This window comes from Bison bison, unplaced genomic scaffold, assembly GCF_000754665.1.
Source record: "Bison bison bison isolate TAMUID 2011002044 unplaced genomic scaffold, Bison_UMD1.0 scf7180017864373, whole genome shotgun sequence".
Lineage (NCBI taxonomy): Eukaryota > Metazoa > Chordata > Mammalia > Artiodactyla > Bovidae > Bison > Bison bison.
The window spans coordinates 48,771-67,418 of record NW_011494945.1 but is presented as its reverse complement, the minus strand read 5'-3'; the positions used below and the strand labels follow the sequence as shown (position 1 = coordinate 67,418).

Sequence of the window (18,648 nt, the reverse complement as noted above, 5' to 3'; positions counted from 1 at the left end):
TGCTATCTACATTTCCTAGGAAACAGTTAAATTTACCATGGAGAAGGGGGAGGGGAAGAACTCATAGATTATTTGTTAGTAACAGTCAAGGTCATGAGCTGGCTGGTAAAGTGGATGTTCATTATTCATCATGCTTTAAATCTTACCTTAAGCTTCACACATTCTTTTGTATTTATAAAATGTGTTTTTCAAATAGAACTTTTTAAAAGCCATTGGTAAACTGGAATATTTTGTAATATTAAATTTTTCATAAAGTGAACCATGATGCTTTAAAAGCTATCAGTGGTTTCACTAAGCACCAACACTATCATAAGAGAAAAATCATCTATTGAGATCCTTTGATGTCCATTAATTCTCATGTAACTATTTCACTTTCTACCACTTTACCAGGACCTACAAAATCAATAGCATGAGACTTTCCATTCTCCTAAACTACTGCTTGTTAAAGTAAAGTTTTTGATAAGAGATAGTACAGAGTTCAGAGTGATTCGTATGAAAACCAATAGGTGCCTATAAACTATTGCATAAGATAGATACAAGAAACGGAATCACTTTTGTACTGTTTTTATCTGAAACATTATTCTATTCTCTCTATGATAATATCCTGAAGTTAAACCAGGAGTATCCTATAACTATAGTATATAATAGAAGATGGAGAAGGCAATGGCACCCCACTCCAGTACTGTTGCCTGGAAAATCCCATGGACCGAGGAGCCTGGTGGGCTGCAGTCCATGGGGTCACTAAGAGTCGGACACGACTGAGCAACTTCACTTTCACTTTCCTGCATTGGAGAAGGAAATGGCAACCCACTCCAGTGTTCTTGCCTGGAGAATCCCAGGGACCGGAGAGCCTGGTGGGCTGCCATCTATGGGGTCGCACAGAGTTGGACATGACTGAAGTGACTTAGCAGCAGCAGCAGCATAATAGAAGATAATCAGGACTTACCTAACAGATGCCCTATTTGTCTTCTAAGAAAATGCAGAGGGCTACATATTGCTTTTTTATTCAAAGGAGGACTACATAATGTCTTTTTATTCTGCAACAGGTGTATCTGAGTTCATTCTTTTTATTTGTAAAATAGTACTACAACTATACCATAAAAAAAGGATTAACAATGTAGATGAAGATTTATAATAAAGTATGAAGTATTTTCAAAGAGCTTTTAAAGTGACTAAGTATTTCCAAGTAAGTTTTGATCATCAAGCCTATTTAATATACAGATCTTCCTAGACTTAGGATAGAGGTTATGTCCCAATAAACTTATCCTAAGTTGAAAATATTATAAGTCAAAAATTCATTTATTACACTTAACCTTCTGAACATCATAGCTTAGCATAGCCTACATTTTATGTGCTCACAACACTTACATCAACCTACAGTTGAGCAAAACCATCTAATAGAAGGCTATTTAATAATACAGTGATGAATATCTCATGTAATGTATTGAATGATGTACTGAAAGTGAAAAACAGGATGGGAGTATGGGTACAGGATGATTTTAAGAGTACGGATTGTTTAAAAACTCACCATCGCATGGCTGCCTGGGATCCAAGGCTCACTGCCGCAGTCCAACATCATGAGTGAGCATAGGACCCTGTAATGCTAGCCCAGGAAAAGGTCAAAATTCAAAACTTCAAATTCAAAATTCAAATTATGATTTCTGCCAAATGCATATTGGTTTCACACCATCATAAAGTTGAAAAATCTTAAGTCAAACCATTGAAAGTTAGGGACCATCTCTATTTTCCTATATGTTTCTTTTCCTTCACAGACAAACTTCTTTAAAAGTTATTTATGTATTTGCTGCTTCTACTTTAAGACCTTGAACTAAGCTCAGTCTTTCCACATGACCCTAAAACTTGAGAGTATAGCATCCAAGAGAAAATTTTTTAATTTTTCCAACAGTTTTGGAAAACCCATACTGCACTAGAGCTGAACCCTTTATTTATCTTCATTCTGCCTTAACTTCCAAATCAAATATCTAATTCACCGAAGGATGTTGCAAAGCCGCCAACTCTGATGCCCTAAAGAGGGTGAAACTTTTGGAAAATCCCAACCAAACATAGTCCTTAAGACCCTGAATATTCTGCTCAGAGATGGAGGCAGCTAAGTTCCACTGCCTCTTTTGATTTTGCCTTTCCTCAGCTCTGATTCTCAGGATGGACGCAAGTCCCATGAGTAGAGCCCTATCATACAAAACTTCTATGGCTCAGCCCTACACCTCCCAGTGCAGAGTCCCAGTCAGAGCATGAAGTTCCTTGTTATAACTCACTTACACTCTTCACTGCATGATCTCATCCATAATTACATGATAAAACTGCTTTTTAGTATCACCAGCAGTCTTCCAATAAATCTCATGGTCTTTACTTCTTCCTCATTACTCTGACCTTTGCTTAGCATTTGACCCAAAACCTCCCTCTTGACATTCCATTTGCTTATTTTGATAAGATGCTGTTTGTTTTTCTTCTACTTTTTGAATTCTTCAGTTTCCTTCAGGAGCTCTTCTTCCCTGTATTAGTTAGGTTTTGCTTTCTAACAGCTAGTCTTCCCTCCTTATCGGAGAGGGTTGGTTCCAGAATACCAATATCTGTGGATGCTCAAGTCCCCTATATTAGTTAAAATTATATATTATTTGCATACAATCTACACATATCCTTTAGAGATACTTTAAATCATCTCTAGATTGTTTATAATACCTAATACAACAGAAATGCTATGTAAACTGTTGCCAACATGTGACAAATCCAAGTTTCATTTTTTGGAACTTTTTTTTCCAAATATTTTCTATCATATTTAGTTGAATCAGTTCAGTTCAGTTCAGTTGCTCAGTCGTGTCCAACTCTTTGCGACCCCAGTACACAGATATAGAACCTACAGATATGAAGAGCTGACTATATTTGGTTAACTCAGGAATCTAAAAGTGAGCAATTTGGAGTGAGTTCAACTGATCTTAGCTGGGCTTGATCATGAGTCTCCACTCAGCTTGTGAGCCACCTGGGACAAACAGGGCCTCTCTCCACATAGTCTTCCATCCTCCAGGAGGTTGCTTGAGCTTTTCATAGTAGTTGCAGAACTCCAAGAACAATAAGAAAGCAAGCCCCAACATGTAAGCCCTTTTCAATCTCTATTTTTGTCATGTTTATAATTGTTCCACTGGACAAAGCAAGTTTCTTGGCCAACTGAGAGTTTGTATGGGAGGAGATTACCCAAGAGTGTATAACAAGGAGGTGTGAACAACACAGTTATTATTACAATCTACTCACCACATCTACTCACCTAAACTATGGGCATTTCTAAAGAGTTAATCTTAGACTCCTTCTCCTGTTTCTTAGCCTCTCACACTGTAGTTCTGAAATCTACAATGCCTGCATTTCTCATATTCCTGAAACATCTATAACAGATGAATGTGAATTCCTTCAAATATCTATCTTTATAAAATAGACCTCTTTTTACTCATATTTTTTTATTTCTGCATTTCTCCTGGACATTTTCACTGAGATGACTCATTAGTACTTCACATTCAACTTTCTTAAAAGTGAATGTATTGTCTTTCTTTCTGATTCAACCATGCCCCCAATAAAAAGAGGACTTTATGAAATGTATATTTCTCTTAATATTTCACGTGGTCTCAAAAACATATTTTTAAATCCTCTCTCTTTTTCTTCTAATTACTTTTGCCTCTAGTATTTACCAGATAAGAATGCTCTTGCATTCATTTAAATCTGAGTTTCAGCTTTCTTGTCCTAAAAGCAGTGATAAGAAAACTTGCCTTGCAGGACTATTACAAAGATTAAATTAGCTCATGTATACAGTTTTGTGTGTTCAGCACATCAAAGATACTTAAAAATGTTAATTATTTCTCTTCCCCTAAGTCCTCTTGATTTTTCATTCATGGAATTCCTATATTCCTACTCTTCCTTTTTTAACAGTACCACAATTAGAAATTAAACCCTGATAAACTCATGCTGGAGACATTGGGTACAGCTTCTCTATCACCACCTAGCCTGTCTCTTCTCCATTTTACTTCCACATCATCACTGCCTTTTCAAAGCATGACTTTTCATCTGTTTCTTATCAGACAAAACCCAAAGTCTTTAACCTGGCACACATGGTCTTTTCCAAAACCTTGTCCCAACCTCTTTTTCCAGATTTATTTCTCATAGCTCTCTCCATAAATACTTCAGTTAAATTATTCAACTTCCCATTCCCTGAATGTACTTTTACTTCCTTTCCCCCATGTTCAACAATTTGTACTGAATTATCTCAGGGATAAGCATTGAGTAAAATTAAATCAGACAGTGCTTCTACCACAGGGAATTTACAATTTCAGGACGCAATAGAGAGTCTCACCTCCTGGGATTACAAATTGTCTGGAGCACAGACATTGTCTTAAACAGTTTTCCAGTCATGATGCAGGAAATGTAAGTAACCTGCCCTCTAAGACTTCACAGTCTCATATGAAAGACAGAAGTTATGCAACTAGCCATTATATGATAAAAGTAGAGACTCCAGAGGCAGGATGGAGGCAGGCAAATCTCACTTTCATCATTTATTAGCTGTGTAACTTTGAGCAGTTTGCTTAAATTCTCTTAGCTTCAATTTCTTCATCTGTGAAGTGTAGTGCTAGTCACTCCATTGTGTCCGATTCTTTACGACGCCGTGGACTATACCTGGCTGGCCTCCTCTGTCCATGGGATTCTCCAGGCAGGAATACTGGAGTGGTTTGCCATTCCCTTCTCCAAGGGATCTTCCGGACCCAGAGATCAAACCCAGGTCTCCTGCATTGAGGCAGATTCTTTACCTTCTGAGCCACCAGGGAAAGTAGCTACCTCAGCAGGTTGTAATATATAAAGGTAATACAAGTGCAATTATTTTGTATTTTTTGAGTAGGATAATGATAAAGCCTCAATAAATACCAGTTATTAATTATTATTCTGGAGGCGGGCATGGCAACCCGCTTTGTTATTCTTGCCCGGAGAATCCCATGGACAGAAAAGTGTGTGGGCACTACAGTCCATAGGGTCACAAAGAGCTGGACACAACTGAAGAGACTTAGCTTGCACATTATTTACTATTTTTCTACTAACAAGATATACAAGATTGTGGGGGAAACAAATTATGAATTATTTTTATAAAGGTTAGAAAAAGACTCTTGGAAGGGGGTCATGAGAGCGGAACCCTGAAAGAAAGGTGTGATTTTCCCCAAACCAGAATATATCTCTTCTACCTCTGCACATATTCATTCATGTATTTGTTTCTTCAACATCCTTTAAAATACTATTTTTAAGTGCAAGCTATATGACAGACAGTTGTGCTACTCTCTGGCATCTATCAGCATCTGTCCTATGCTGGCTGAGAGAGAAAAGCAGCCCTGGCACCAAAGAGTTTGCCTGCCACTTCAGACTAGGCCTGGGAGTTCTCCTGTTGAACGTAAACAACCTCACAGAACACCAACAGCAGACAAGGCCACTCTGTGACCCTGACGGATCAAGACAAAAACAAGATCAGCTCACCCTTAATCATATCTGAACACTCACCAAAAAATGGACATTGTCCAAGCACAAAAATGACCAAGCATCCACCTATTTTGGTTAACATAAGTGACTGCTATTTCTTTACCAACCATAACTTTAATCTTGATCTAATCTTCCCTCTTTCTCAATAAGATTAACTAAGATACAAAATCATACAGTTACCCTGCTTCCTGACAGTAATCCATCCAGAGCAGTCTTGCTTCCTAAACTCTCCCCAAAGTCAATGCCCCAAATCCTCTCGTGTGTCCTAATACTCCTACTGAGATGCTCCATTCTTGTCCATGGAGTGTCATCTCTTTCCTTGTAATGAATAATAAACTACTGTAGGTGTGTTCTTGGTAGTCTTTGTCTAATAGGCATTGACATACATTCTTGGTTTAATAGTCTTACCTCCAGAAACTGTAAAATTATCTGGAGAAAAAGCACTGCCCTATTCATTTTGTTATCTCCCATTGTTCAAAAAACAATGCCTTTAAACATGGTAAATAGACACAAAAAGTGTATTCAATGGATATGTGAATCTGGTAGACTCTACTTCTTCAATAACTAGAAATGCTGAAAAGATTTGCAGAAAGTATCCTGAGTCCAATTTCACAGAAATAACACAGGCACCTCCAGAGACAACGTTCTGGCAGCGACTTTGCAAGAAGCACAATTCTGGAGCTTGCAATAGTGTCCCTTATGGGAATCTTGGTATGTTGTAACTAATTTTCAGAAATGGCTAAAAGATATAGGTGATACTGGAGTGACTTTAGTCTATCTAGTTACTGGCCTTTCACTGGAACTATATGGCTTCCCAGGTGACGTTAGTGGTAAAGAATCCACCTGTCAGTGCAGGAGACACAAGAGACTGGGTTTGATCCCTGGGTTGGGAAGATCCCCTGGAGATGGACATGGCAACCAATTCCAGTATTCTTGCCTGAAGAATTCCATGGACAGAGGAGCCTGGCTGGCTATAGTCTATGGGGTCATAAAAAGTCCAACACCACTAAGCAACTGAGCACACGTATCAAATCATCCAAATCAACTGCCAGTGTGTTACGCAAGATTTGTGTTAGTGGAAAGATTTATTTTAAAATAAGATTCTAAATGTTCTTCACATTAGAAACCTAATATAAAGTTCAAGGGTTTCCCTAGTGGCTCAGTGGTAAAAAAAAAAAAAAAATCCGCCTGCCATGGAGGAGACCCAGATTCAATCTCTGGGTCAAGAGGAGCCCCTGGAGAAGGGAATGACTACCCACTCCAGTATTCTTGCCTGCAAAATTCCATGGACAGAGGATTCGGGCAGGCTATACAGTCTATGGGTCACAAAGTCAGATATAACTGAGCAACTAACACTTTCACTTTTCATAAAGTTCAAAAGTTCTCAGCAATAATATTTCTTGAATTGTATTTTCATTTTACCCTTAAGAAGGTGCAAAATTAATGGATAAAAACTCTAATTGAGAAATTTATTCTGAATTTAAAGGCTGTATAAAATAATGTCATATGAATAAAAAAGAAAACATGAAAAAAAATTAAAGGCTAACACTAAAATTAGTTCAGTTTTTAAATAAGAAAAAAATCTAACTGAAAAACCTTGTGGGAAAAAATGACATGACAAAGATATTACACGAGGGTAGTTTATCTGAAATTAGCCAAATGAGCAATAAGTTGGGTAATACAGATCACATGTTCTACGTTTGAATCTATGCATTTTAGAAAAATTCTTCTGTTATGTTCATCTTCAAAGAAACATTCACATAGACTAACTGCCAAAGTTGCAGTCTTCAGGAAAATAGCCTTAGGAGGTCTGAAATATTATTCAAGCTGCAATTAATCTGCACAACTACCTTCCCCAGAAAGTCCTTCCAGTGCTATGATGTGCTAAGAACTGGGAGTCAGAGAATGCTGCAGAGAAATTAACAGCTAATTAGTAAGAAAGCTAGTAAAAAAAAAGACAATTATTTTGTTTGGTAATGTTTTAGAAGGTAATAGTGACAATCCTAATATTCAGTAAAAAAAAGTCAAACTTTCAGCATGCACAAACTGAAAAATATTTCATACACATAATAATTTGAAGTTGTATATGTTCAGCATAAAAACTGAAATTATAACTCTGGTCCCACAACATTAATTTTGTAAATTGGGTTTTGGTTTCCATCCATTAAAAGCTCAGGCCAGTGATTCCTTTACTTTAAATTAACCACAATATAGTTTCAGTTCAGTTCAGTTCAGTCGCAATGAATACCAAGCCAGGAACTGATTGTGAATCTCACTGAAGTGATGTCTAAAAATAACATATATACATACCCTTTAGGTATTCATTCTACCTTACAAAGAATATTCAAATCAGTCTATAACTCCCTAAATATTTTTCCCTTAGGGACCGAATGAAGCCACTAATTTCTAGGAGCCTGGAAATTATGTTATTATGACTATGAGTATAACCAGAAATTGAGGCATGGACAATTCATTGAAAAAAAAATGCAAAATAGCCTATCCCTAAAATGAGGAAACTCAGTAGGTTTTCTTGGTAGGTTGAAAAAAAAGTAACTCAGAGAGAAAAAGTCAAAGAAAAGAGGTGCTTCTTATTTCAATAAAAGACCTGAGATTTATAGATAAGCAATCACTATTTAATTATTCATTTACTCAACCAACATTTATGAGTGTTTATTATGCACAGGCACTACACGAAGTTTCAGAGCCCAAGGCAATAGCTCATCTCCCCACCTCCCACAAACAGAGCTTAGAGCCTTAGAGAAAATAACGAGAATAATGAAAGCTGATACTAAAGGCTCTGAGCAGGAAGACCTGATGTCTTCTAGAAAGTCAGGAAAGCCTTCAGGGAGAGAGGAACAAACAAGGTAAGACCTGAGGGATGAATGAGAATTGCTCAGGAAAAAAAAAAGGGGGAGAGTTTGCAAGCGCTATAACCCACTCCTGGGGTAAAGAAGGCAGAAGATGCAAAAGACGAAGCTTCAGTCCATAGGTTGGGAAGATCCCCTGCAGAAGGAAATGGCAACCCACTCCAGTATTCTTGCCTGGAAAATCCCTTGGACAGAGGAACCTGACAGGCCACAGTCCATGGGGTCGCAAAGAGTCGGACGTGACTGAGCGGCTGGGCACGCACACACAGGAAGCTAAAGACCACAGGGAAAGGAGAATATGGAAGAAAGATGGAAAGATGCTCATCATGTGGATGCTGTTATAGGGAAAGATGTGAGTTGAGGCTGGAGTAGGGTGTCCAAAGTGTTATCCATTTAGGGAGAGGTAAAGGAAGAGCTGGCCAGCTAAATAACAGATAACATTTCTTAAGTCCTGACTATGTGTCAGGTTCTCTATGGTGCATGCTTTCTGCACAACAACCTAATTAATTTATGTCACATGTTGATCCAATGAGATAGGGGTCATTTTTATTCCTGTTTACTGTAAGTTGCTCAAAGTCACATGGCTTGGTCATGACGGAGCCAGATTCAAATTCAGATCTTTGGGACCCATAGCCTGGTTTTTAAGCACACCACAGGCCAAATCAAAAAAGGCAACCAACATTATACCTCAATCAAAATTCTATACCATTAACATTTGGACCAAGTTAAAATATCCACCAGAAGAACTAAAAAATGTCTCTGATTTTTATTTACTGTATAGATTCTCACTGTGGTATAGGCAGTTGTGAAATGCAAAGTTTTCTGAGCTGAAAATCAGACACTTAATTGAGGCAAAGTCTTGTTTGCTTCTCTTTGGGAAGCCTCAGGATCTAGTCCATAGGACACAGTGGTTGCTTAACAATAGTCCTGCTTTACTATATAGAAGGTTGTGTCTACTTTTATGTCAGTTTGGTGAAATGCTTGAAAAAGTAATACTAGGATCTATCTACAGAGACAAACCAAACCTTTAAATAAATTCACTTGAACAAAATCAAACCAGTTTGAAAAAAAAAAACAACAATAGAATCTTTCTTCTTTTTTCAAAGAATGAATTCAATCAAGCTGGAATTTAAGTTCTAATCTTAGGACTGAAGCACAGTACTTTATGAGTTATTAATATTCCATGCACATATAATGTTTTCCCTCACTAAAAATTTGTTGAAAACCTGAAAAGGAAAAAATAACCCATACTTTTATTAAGAGAGACTGGTTCTGAAAGGCATATTGCAGCTGAAACTTCCAAATTAAGTTTACCAATTAAATGACTGACTCCTGATTTATTTTAATAATTCCATACTATGGTACTTCATTGCTTCTCAAAGAAATAATATTTTGAGATGCATGTAATCAAGTTTTACAGCTATTAATCAACTATTTTTAACTGTTATTAATTACACTTATACTTTTACTCTGATTTTAATGAAGTTCTGCTGATTTCTCTTTTCCCCATTTCTATGATTTTGCCATTGTTCTTATAAAATGTATTTAATGTAGCAGTTAATTATCATTTTTCTTAAAAATGATGAAAAAATATATATAATGCATTAAATAATGGACATAAACAGTTATATAAACATAAATGTAGTACAATTATATTAATATGAAAAATCATGTAATACTATACCTGAAATGTAATTTTTAAATAAATTTTAAAAGTACTTACTTCTTTTTTAAAAATTTTATTTATTTATTTCTGGCTTTGCTGGGTCTTAATTTTTTACAAAGTATTTGAGCAATAAATTTATCACACTGTTATTTTATATCAAAGGATAAAGAAATAAGATAATATCATAATTTTAAATGAAATGCAGTCATTTAATTACAAAGTTTTCCAGTTACTCTCAGCATAGAAGTATGCTTTTGTTGATTTAAATTATTTGCCTGAAAATTCTTATCTTGGGATTACCCAAAACATTTAATTTGATAAATAGCCACATGTATTTTTATAATGCATTTTACTTTTATATAAAAATAAACACTTAACTTAGCTTTTTAAACTATAGATCTAAGAATACTTTGTCTTCAAAGAGAGAAATTGAAAATATTTTATTTTCCAATTCTACCTATATGCATTTAGTCTTCCCTGAAAACTAGAACAAAGGAAAAGAAATAAATGATGTGGATTAAGAATATTTATGCGACTGCTTACCCATAGGTGATTTTCTAATGATTTCAACTACTCAAAGTAGATATGTTAGATTGATTTGTGAATATCCTGATGCCTTTTTCTTTATTTATTTATTGATGGTAAATAATTTTTAAAACACATTGTTCCTCTCTCTTTAAGATTCAAATGCAGGCTTCATATCCTAGTAAAGAAAGACATCTACTGACATCTAGGAAATGGCAACCCACTCCAGTGTTCTTGCCTGGAGAATCCCAGGGACGGGAAGCCTGGTGGGCTGCCGTCTATGGGGTTGGATAGAGTCGGACACGACTGAAGCAACTTAGCAGCAGCAGCAGGCTGAAAATAACTAGGAACATTGTGTACAACTTATATTGGATAATTATTAAATTCAACAGTATTCAAATAACCAAGTAGCAAAGTTGCAATTGTATTTTTAGATAGTGGTGTAAGAGAATTCTCTTTCTGAGCATGTACTAGTTTATTTCCCCATGCTACTTTCTTCAAGCCTTAGCAATGACTTAGCAATGACTTTCTTCAGACCTTAGCAATGACTTTAAGTTAGATAAAATCTTGACAGAATTTTAGTCTGACACATTAAAGAGGAGCATGATTAGAAAAATAGTCCTTAAACAAATAGAAAGTCTATTATCTTAAAACTTTATAAAATTCTAACATTTGTATCTGACAAGCATAAACTAACAACAAATTTACAAGTTACAAATATTTATTCTTGTGCTCTTTTTCAAGGCCGTCTATATCATGGTGAATAGGAGAGGAACTGTAAACAATATACCTTTTGCTGTTGTGTTTAGTCCTTAAGTCGATGTCCAACTCTTTTGCAACCCCATGGACTGTAGCCCACCAGGCACCTCTGCCCATGGGGTTTCCCAGGCAAGAATACTGGTGTAGGTTGCCATTTCCTTCTCCAGGGGATCTTTCCAACCCAGGAATCGAACCCATCTCCTGCATTGCAGGGAGATTCTTTACCACTGAGCCATGAAGGAAGCCCAATCTACCTTTACATGGCAATAAGAGTAGGCAAATCTTTTCACAAAGTACTTTTGAGTCTAGTCCAGTTTAACATCAAAGGTGGGAACCACCAAAAGCACAGAAACAACTAGGGGAACAACTTTTAAACTCTTCATAGATGACTGATGCTTTGCGGAAATTATACAGTCTCTGCGACCCCATGAACTTTATTCAGAATAAGTTTTTATTTGAGGAAAGAAGGAAAAAAGGGAAGGTATAATTGATAGGAAAAAGAGGACAAACTAAAACGAGTCTTTATTCAGCTTTGAGCATTACATAACACAAGACTTCATGCTACCAAAAATTGAAAACTTGGTTAATTTGTGCCGTTAATACAGAATGAAAAAGGAAAATCTTTCTTCAGGTCTCCCCCTCCCCACCATCCCTCTTTAGAGGTAACTGTTGTTAACAACTTGGTATGTGTCTCTATCTAATATATAAATGTTTTAGTTTATCTTTGGCCTTTATAAATGTTCAGATCCCTGAAAGCAATTTCTTGTTGAGTTGCTAAGTCATGTCTGACTCTGTGACCCCATAAACTGCAGCACATCAGGCTTCCCTGCCCTTCACTGTCTCCCAGAGTTCACTGAAACTTCTGTCTGTTGACTCAGTGATGCCATCCAACCATCTCATTCTCTGTCACCCCCTTCTCCTACAGTCCATGGGGTCCCAAAGAGTTGGACATGACTGAAAGTGTTAATTGCTGAGTCGAAAGCAATTTCTACCCTATGTCAAATTCTGCCCTCAATCAATGACCGACTTTGCAAGAACAAATCAGAATCATACCTTTTAAAAAAAGTTAAATCAGTGATGACAGTTCTTGAACTAGAAGTTAAGTACCTGACTCTTAAGATGTTGTACATTTCCTTTAGGAGTAACTAGCATTCTGGGGAAAAGCCAGTGGCAACCCACTCCAGCACTCTTGCCTGGAAAATCCCATGGACGGAGGAGCCTGGTAGGCTGCAGTCCATGGGGTCGCTAAGAGTCGGACATGACTGAGCGACTTCACTTTCACTTTTCACTTTCATGCATTGGAGAAGGAAATAGCAACCCACTCCAGTGTTCTTGCCTGGAGAATCCCAGGGACGGGGGAGCCTGGTGGGCTGCCGTCTATGGGGTTGCACAGAGTCGGACACGACTGAAGCGACTTAGCAGCAGCAGCAGCAGCAGCATTCTGGGGAGAAGGCAATGGCAACCCACTCCAGTACTCTTGCCTGGAAAATCCCATGGATGGAGGAGCCTGGTAGGCTGCAATCCATGGGGTCGTGAAGAGTTGGGCACGACTGAGCGACTTCACTTTCACTTTCATGCATTAGAGAAGGAAATGGCAACCCACTCCAGTGTTCTTGCCTGGAGAATCCCAGAGACGGGGGAGCCTGGTGGGCTGCCATCTATGGGGTCACACAGAGTCGGACACGACTGAAGCAACTTAGCAGCAGCAGCAGCTGCATTCTGGGGAGAAGGCAATGGCAACCCACTCCAGTACTCTTGCCTGGAAAATCCCATGGATGGAGGAGCCTGGTAGGCTGCAATCCATGGGGTCGCGAAGAGTTGGACACGACTGAGCGACTTCACTTTCACTTTTCACTTTCCTGCATTGGAGAAGGAAATGGCAACCCACTCCAGTGTTCTTGCCTGGAGAATCCCAGGGACGGGGGAGCCTGGTGGGCTGCCATCTATGGGGTCGCACAGGGTCGGACACGACTGAAGCAACTTAGCAGCTTAGCAACATACAATTACTGATCTTTTTGCTTTTCACCAATATATTTCATCACTTGAATTTTTAGCAATAGAATTTAAAGCCATTGTTCTTGGCTCCAAGATTCATAGGTAATTTCCATACCATTATTTTCTGGAAGAACTTTAACTATATCTCTAAGAACATTGAATTTTAAAAGGGTGCAGTGAGTTCCGAGTAATCAGTGCCTAAGAGTAAGATTTTTGAGGGATTCCATGTTGAAGATGTGGAAGAAAAACACTCATCTATGAAAGTATCTAGGGATTAAAATTGAAGATAAACCAGTGATTCTTCCTAGAAACAAATCATTAAGAATGAATTTATTATATCATTTAATGTAAAGTATTCAGAAAAGGTAAAGCATTTCTAGGTGGAATTTAGTAATCAATTATTATATTAGTTTGTCTTTTAATAATAGTCTAGTTCTTTTTCTAACATCTTTATTTCCTAATGTTAAAAGAAACAAAGGAACAAACCAACACTGAAACTTAACTGACACGCCCTGCCACTAATTACTCCAAAAGTATTTGCACTGTCTTCTTATTAATGCAAGTCAAGGATTAAGATATTAACAATAAATACTAAAATGCATTGCACTAAACCAGTCTAATAAGGAACTGGATGATAACTTTCCTTGATTCCCCACTGCCTCTCATCTCACACATGTGAAGATAATAATCTTTACTTAATACTATATACTGAGCTCCTTGTAAAATAAACATTAACTTTCATAGAATTCATAAGGAAAAAGAGGAAGTTTATTTATTTATTCATAAGGAATAGAAGTTTAAAAACTCACATAAGAAAGTTATTAAAAGAAGCTTTTAAAAATAATAATAATAATAATTCCCCGGGGTATTAAGGCACTGTGGGTCACTTGGATACCTTCACTTAGAAGACTAAAATTGCTTCTACTTGAAATGGGGTGAAATTCTAGAGGCTACAGCCACCTGCATAAACAGCACTGAAGCAATTTAGCTGTTTGGTTGCAAGAACCTCAATTAGCAACCTGGGTTCACAGGTGAAAGTCATGGTGTACACTTAAAAGGAAACAAGTGGCTCTTGCTGACCAGGAGGCATGAGAGCAATATCTGAGCATCAAAGGTTTTTTTTTAAAAAATTATTTTCTAACTGGAGTATAATTGCTTTGCAATGTTCTGTTAGTTTCTGCTATATGGCAATGTGAATCAGCTATATGTATAGATATATCTCCTCCCTCTTCAGCCTCCCTCCCACACACCCACTCTCACCCCACCCCTCTAGGTCATCACAGAGCAACAGCCGAACTCCCTGTACTACACAGCAGCTTCCCGCTAGCTATCCACTTTACACATGGGAGTGTGTATGTCAATGTTACTCTCTCAGTTTGTTCCCCCTCTCTTTCTGCCCCTGTGTCGACAGCTTCGTTCTCTACATCTGCGTCTCTATTCCTGGGCAGCAAGTTTTTATGCCGGTGGATGTGAAGATCCCAAGAAAAACCTACCACAAATATACAGGATTGTAGTAACACATGGGAACACTGCTGAGGACTAATTCCAAGAGGAAAGGTCAGGAGTTTCGTACAGAGGGAGAAAAGTATTCTTGGCTACAGACAACCCCTGAGAATCGAAAAATAGCCATGATAATGTAACTGGCAGAAAGAATCTAAAGAAGTAAGTAAGGGTGCTGTGTTTGATCCTGTTACCCAAAACATTATTGCTTTTGAAATGCTTATTTCAATTCACTTGCTGTCTTCAGCATTTATTGTTCTGTCAAGTATGAATGTAGTTGAACCACTACATTTGAAAATAAGAGGTCATGTTCCTATATAATAGAGAAATCTAGAGGACTAGGAGACCCCAGAGAACTTACAGATGAGGAAACGGAGCCCTAAGCAGTTAAACGAATTTAATATATTCAAAACTAGTATATTATGACCCACTCCAGTGTTCTTGCCTGGAGAATCCCATGGATGGACAAGCCTGGTAGGCTGCAGTCCATGAGGTCGCACAGAGTCGAACACGACTGAAGCGACTTAGCAGCAGCAGCAGCATTAATAGTATGTTAAACTGAATATAAAACATATATAATACCATACCTTACATGGAAATCACGTAGTAGAAAAAATCATATTATAAATGCATATAACTAAGCATTCAGTGAATAAAGACATTTCATATAGATTATCACAGAAATAAATGTTCATACAGCTGATTTTCTCATCTGAGAACAGATCAATTCCATTTGTCAGAAGTCTAGATTTCAATTCATTTCTATTTAGGTTTAAAATAAGGCACTTCTTAACATTCATAGACCCCTGATATTGGAAAGAATCGCAAAGTCCCCTAACCCTCTCTGTATTTGAATTTGAGTTTGGAAAGCAGCAACAATGCACCATAGCTCTTCCTACAATATTTTTCCCCAGACCAGTAAAAAATGCTGCAGTTCACATCAAACGAGAAAACACATAAGAAAATGAGTGAGTCCCCAGAGGTTCCTCCACTAAGAATATACACTCTATAAAATGAGTCCTGAGAAACATTCCCAGTCTTGGGTTTCTTTGGAACGAGGTGGAAACAGTTTGGGCAAGTAACAGTCAGAGCCTGCTTCTCATCTCACCACACACCAAGAATCCATTGTCAAGACCTTGCTCTATCTGTTTTATATTCAAACCACCACTAGCATAACCTTGCCCTTCCCCCAACTCCCCATGCCACTGCTCCACCTGCCACTTGCATGGATGGATGGATAGGTGCACAGATGGACGGATAAGTGCCTAAGTACATAAAATTTTCTTCCTTGGTTCCACTATAAGTCATAGGATTTATTCAAATATCAGGGTAAAGTCTATCCCCTTCTCTGGAGAAATAATGTCATTATTTTCCTTGTTAAAACCTCTTGAATATCTGTAGCTGGCTAATTTCTAATTATAATAAAAACCAAATGGGATTCAAAGAAGAATATCCAGTCATGATTTTACTAGGAAAACGTGACATCTTATAAATGTGACCTTCTATTAATTTGTTAGTTAGCCTTTGTGTGTCTATCAGGACTGGAGTTGATGCTTCAAAAGTTTAGAAAAAGAGAGAGCTGGACTTTAGGTTTGAAAGTGTGGTTTAAGGAAGACCTGTGATACACCTGCTGCTGGTGGTGGTGGTGGAGTCCCTAAGTCGTGTCCGATTCTTGCGACCCCGTGGACTGTAGCCCACCAGGCTCCTCTGTCCATGGGATTCTCCAGGCAAGAATACTGGAGTGGGTTGCCATTCCCTTCTCCAGGGGTTCTTCCTGACCCAAGAATCGAACCCGGGTCTCCTGCATTGCAGGCAGTTTCTTAACCGACTGAGCTACCTGCTAAAGAAACACAGTTCTATGTTAATGTGAGGCATGACTTCTTTTGTGCTTAGTTATTCAGTCGTATCTGACTCTTTGTGACCCCATGAACTGTAGCCTGCCAGGCTTCTCTGTCCACAGGATTTTCCAGGCAAGAATACTGGAATGGGTTGCCATCCTCTTCTCCAGAGGATCTTCCCCAACCAGGGATCAAAACCTGGGTTTCCTGCATTGTTGCAGGCATATTCTTTACCATCTGAGCCACCAGGGAAGCCCTGACTTCTTTTACAGCCAAAGAAAAGAGAGAGTATTAAATACACCGTTTGTTTACGTTGATGAAACTGCCCCTAGGACAGGTGGAGTATGCCACTGTAACGGAAGTCACTTCAACAATTACCTTCCAGTTTCACTCACACCTCTCAGGGGAGGTGGATTTCAATTAGAAGGATCTTTCCAGTACTTCCTCATAACTTTCTAAGTAGCTCTTTGAAAATTAATGGGTTTGCAGCTAGGTAAGAAAGAAAAACCCATTACCCACCCTCAGAGAGTTGAGAAATAGTGTGTGTGGTACTCACGGCTCTGCCTGGAGGCTCCTGTCTTCAGCCACGTAGTTAGAAGGAATGTAGCCCTGCAGCTGCTGGCTGGAGCCGTCGGCCCTTTTCTCCAAGTGCCTGGCCAGCCACCAGCCCTTGTGGGACTTGTCTAGGACTTGGAGCTTGTCACCCGCGTGGAAGCTCAGGTCCTCGGCTGTCCGAGCCTGGTAATCAAATAGAGCCACAAAGAACTGGCCCTGGCTTCTCTCGGGCTCTGGAGCCAGCGGCCGGGGAGGATCAGGAGGGCAGTCAGCCCATGGGTTCTGAATTACCCCAGGCTTGTCCACCTCCTCAGACCACCAGCAGGGGAAACAACGATCCAGGTAGGTCCGGAGCCTCAGGCAGAGGTTACCCATGGCGCCCCCAGGGGGAGTGGGGGAGAGGGGCTTCTCCCTCTCCCCTCAGTCTCTGCAGATCCACTTTCTCTTCCTCCACCCGGAAACTTTGCAATCAGCACCAGTCCTGCCGGCTCTGGGAGAGTGTACAAAGCCCCGTTCACAGCCGTCCGGCCAACCTGCTTGCAGAGACTCACCGGCTCGCTTTCTCTGGCCCCCAAGGCAAAACCAGGTGGAAAGTGGGCAGCTGATCGGTGGGAAGGTTTCTCAGGATTCCCACCACAAAAAGAAATTTGAGAACGCTTTATTTAGACAAACGCCTGAGAACAGAAAAGAGGCATCTTGGTTCTTGTCCCAGGAAAAAGTTACCAAGAGAAACAGGCGAACTCCAAGTAAGCCTGTCTCCACGTCTTGCCTTTGCCAGCAGCTCTCTCCCCACCTCAAGTCCGTCTCAGAGGTTTGACCGGTCCTGACCCTCAGCGCTTTTTCTTTTCTGCTAATGACTAACCAACCTGCCCAGGCTATTGCCTTTAACATCCTGAGCGATGAACAGACTGTAATAATTTCTTCTTACTTCCTGGTTCCTTTGTGCCTGTGATCTTAATGGGATTCCAGTCCCCTCTGCCTCTCCCTTCTCCCACACCCAAGGGAGACCAGCGCCCTCACCAGGGAGCCAATTCTTGAAGCAGCTGCCAAAATCCTTACTCCTGGACAGACAAACTAGCCCAGGGACTGTTTTGTCCTGCTGAGCTACCAGCACAGAAAATAAAGGCAGAGATAGGTCCTTTCATAAAGACGAGTAGGATTGTTTTGCCACCACTAAGGGAAATAGAAATGAAAAGTAAAGCATTTGGGTATTTGCTACTAGACAAAAGGGCAATTGGGAAAGAGTCATTGAGTCCCTATCTTTTTTTTTATCACCATGAATAGATTTTAATAGCCTCAAAATAAGTTCACAGTCTGGAAAAATACAAGAGCAGATGACTAAAATGCTGAGAACCCAAAATAGTACATTTTCCTACAGAGACAATTTCCCATCCTTCGTGTACTATTTCTGAAATACAGGGGCACA

General features: G+C 39.0%; 1 protein-coding gene across 1 annotated transcript in view; it reads right to left on the bottom strand.

The window, feature by feature from the left end:
• FRK (fyn-related Src family tyrosine kinase) overlaps positions 1 to 18,183 on the bottom strand; it is a 102,520-nt gene extending 84,337 nt beyond the window's left edge. Inside the window, exon 1 of the mRNA XM_010856573.1 lies at positions 17,224 to 18,183. Coding sequence (XP_010854875.1) covers positions 17,224 to 17,597 — 374 coding nt within the window. The 5' untranslated portion in view covers positions 17,598 to 18,183. The remainder of the gene's footprint in view (positions 1 to 17,223) is intronic.
• Positions 18,184 to 18,648: the final 465 nt, after the last annotated feature.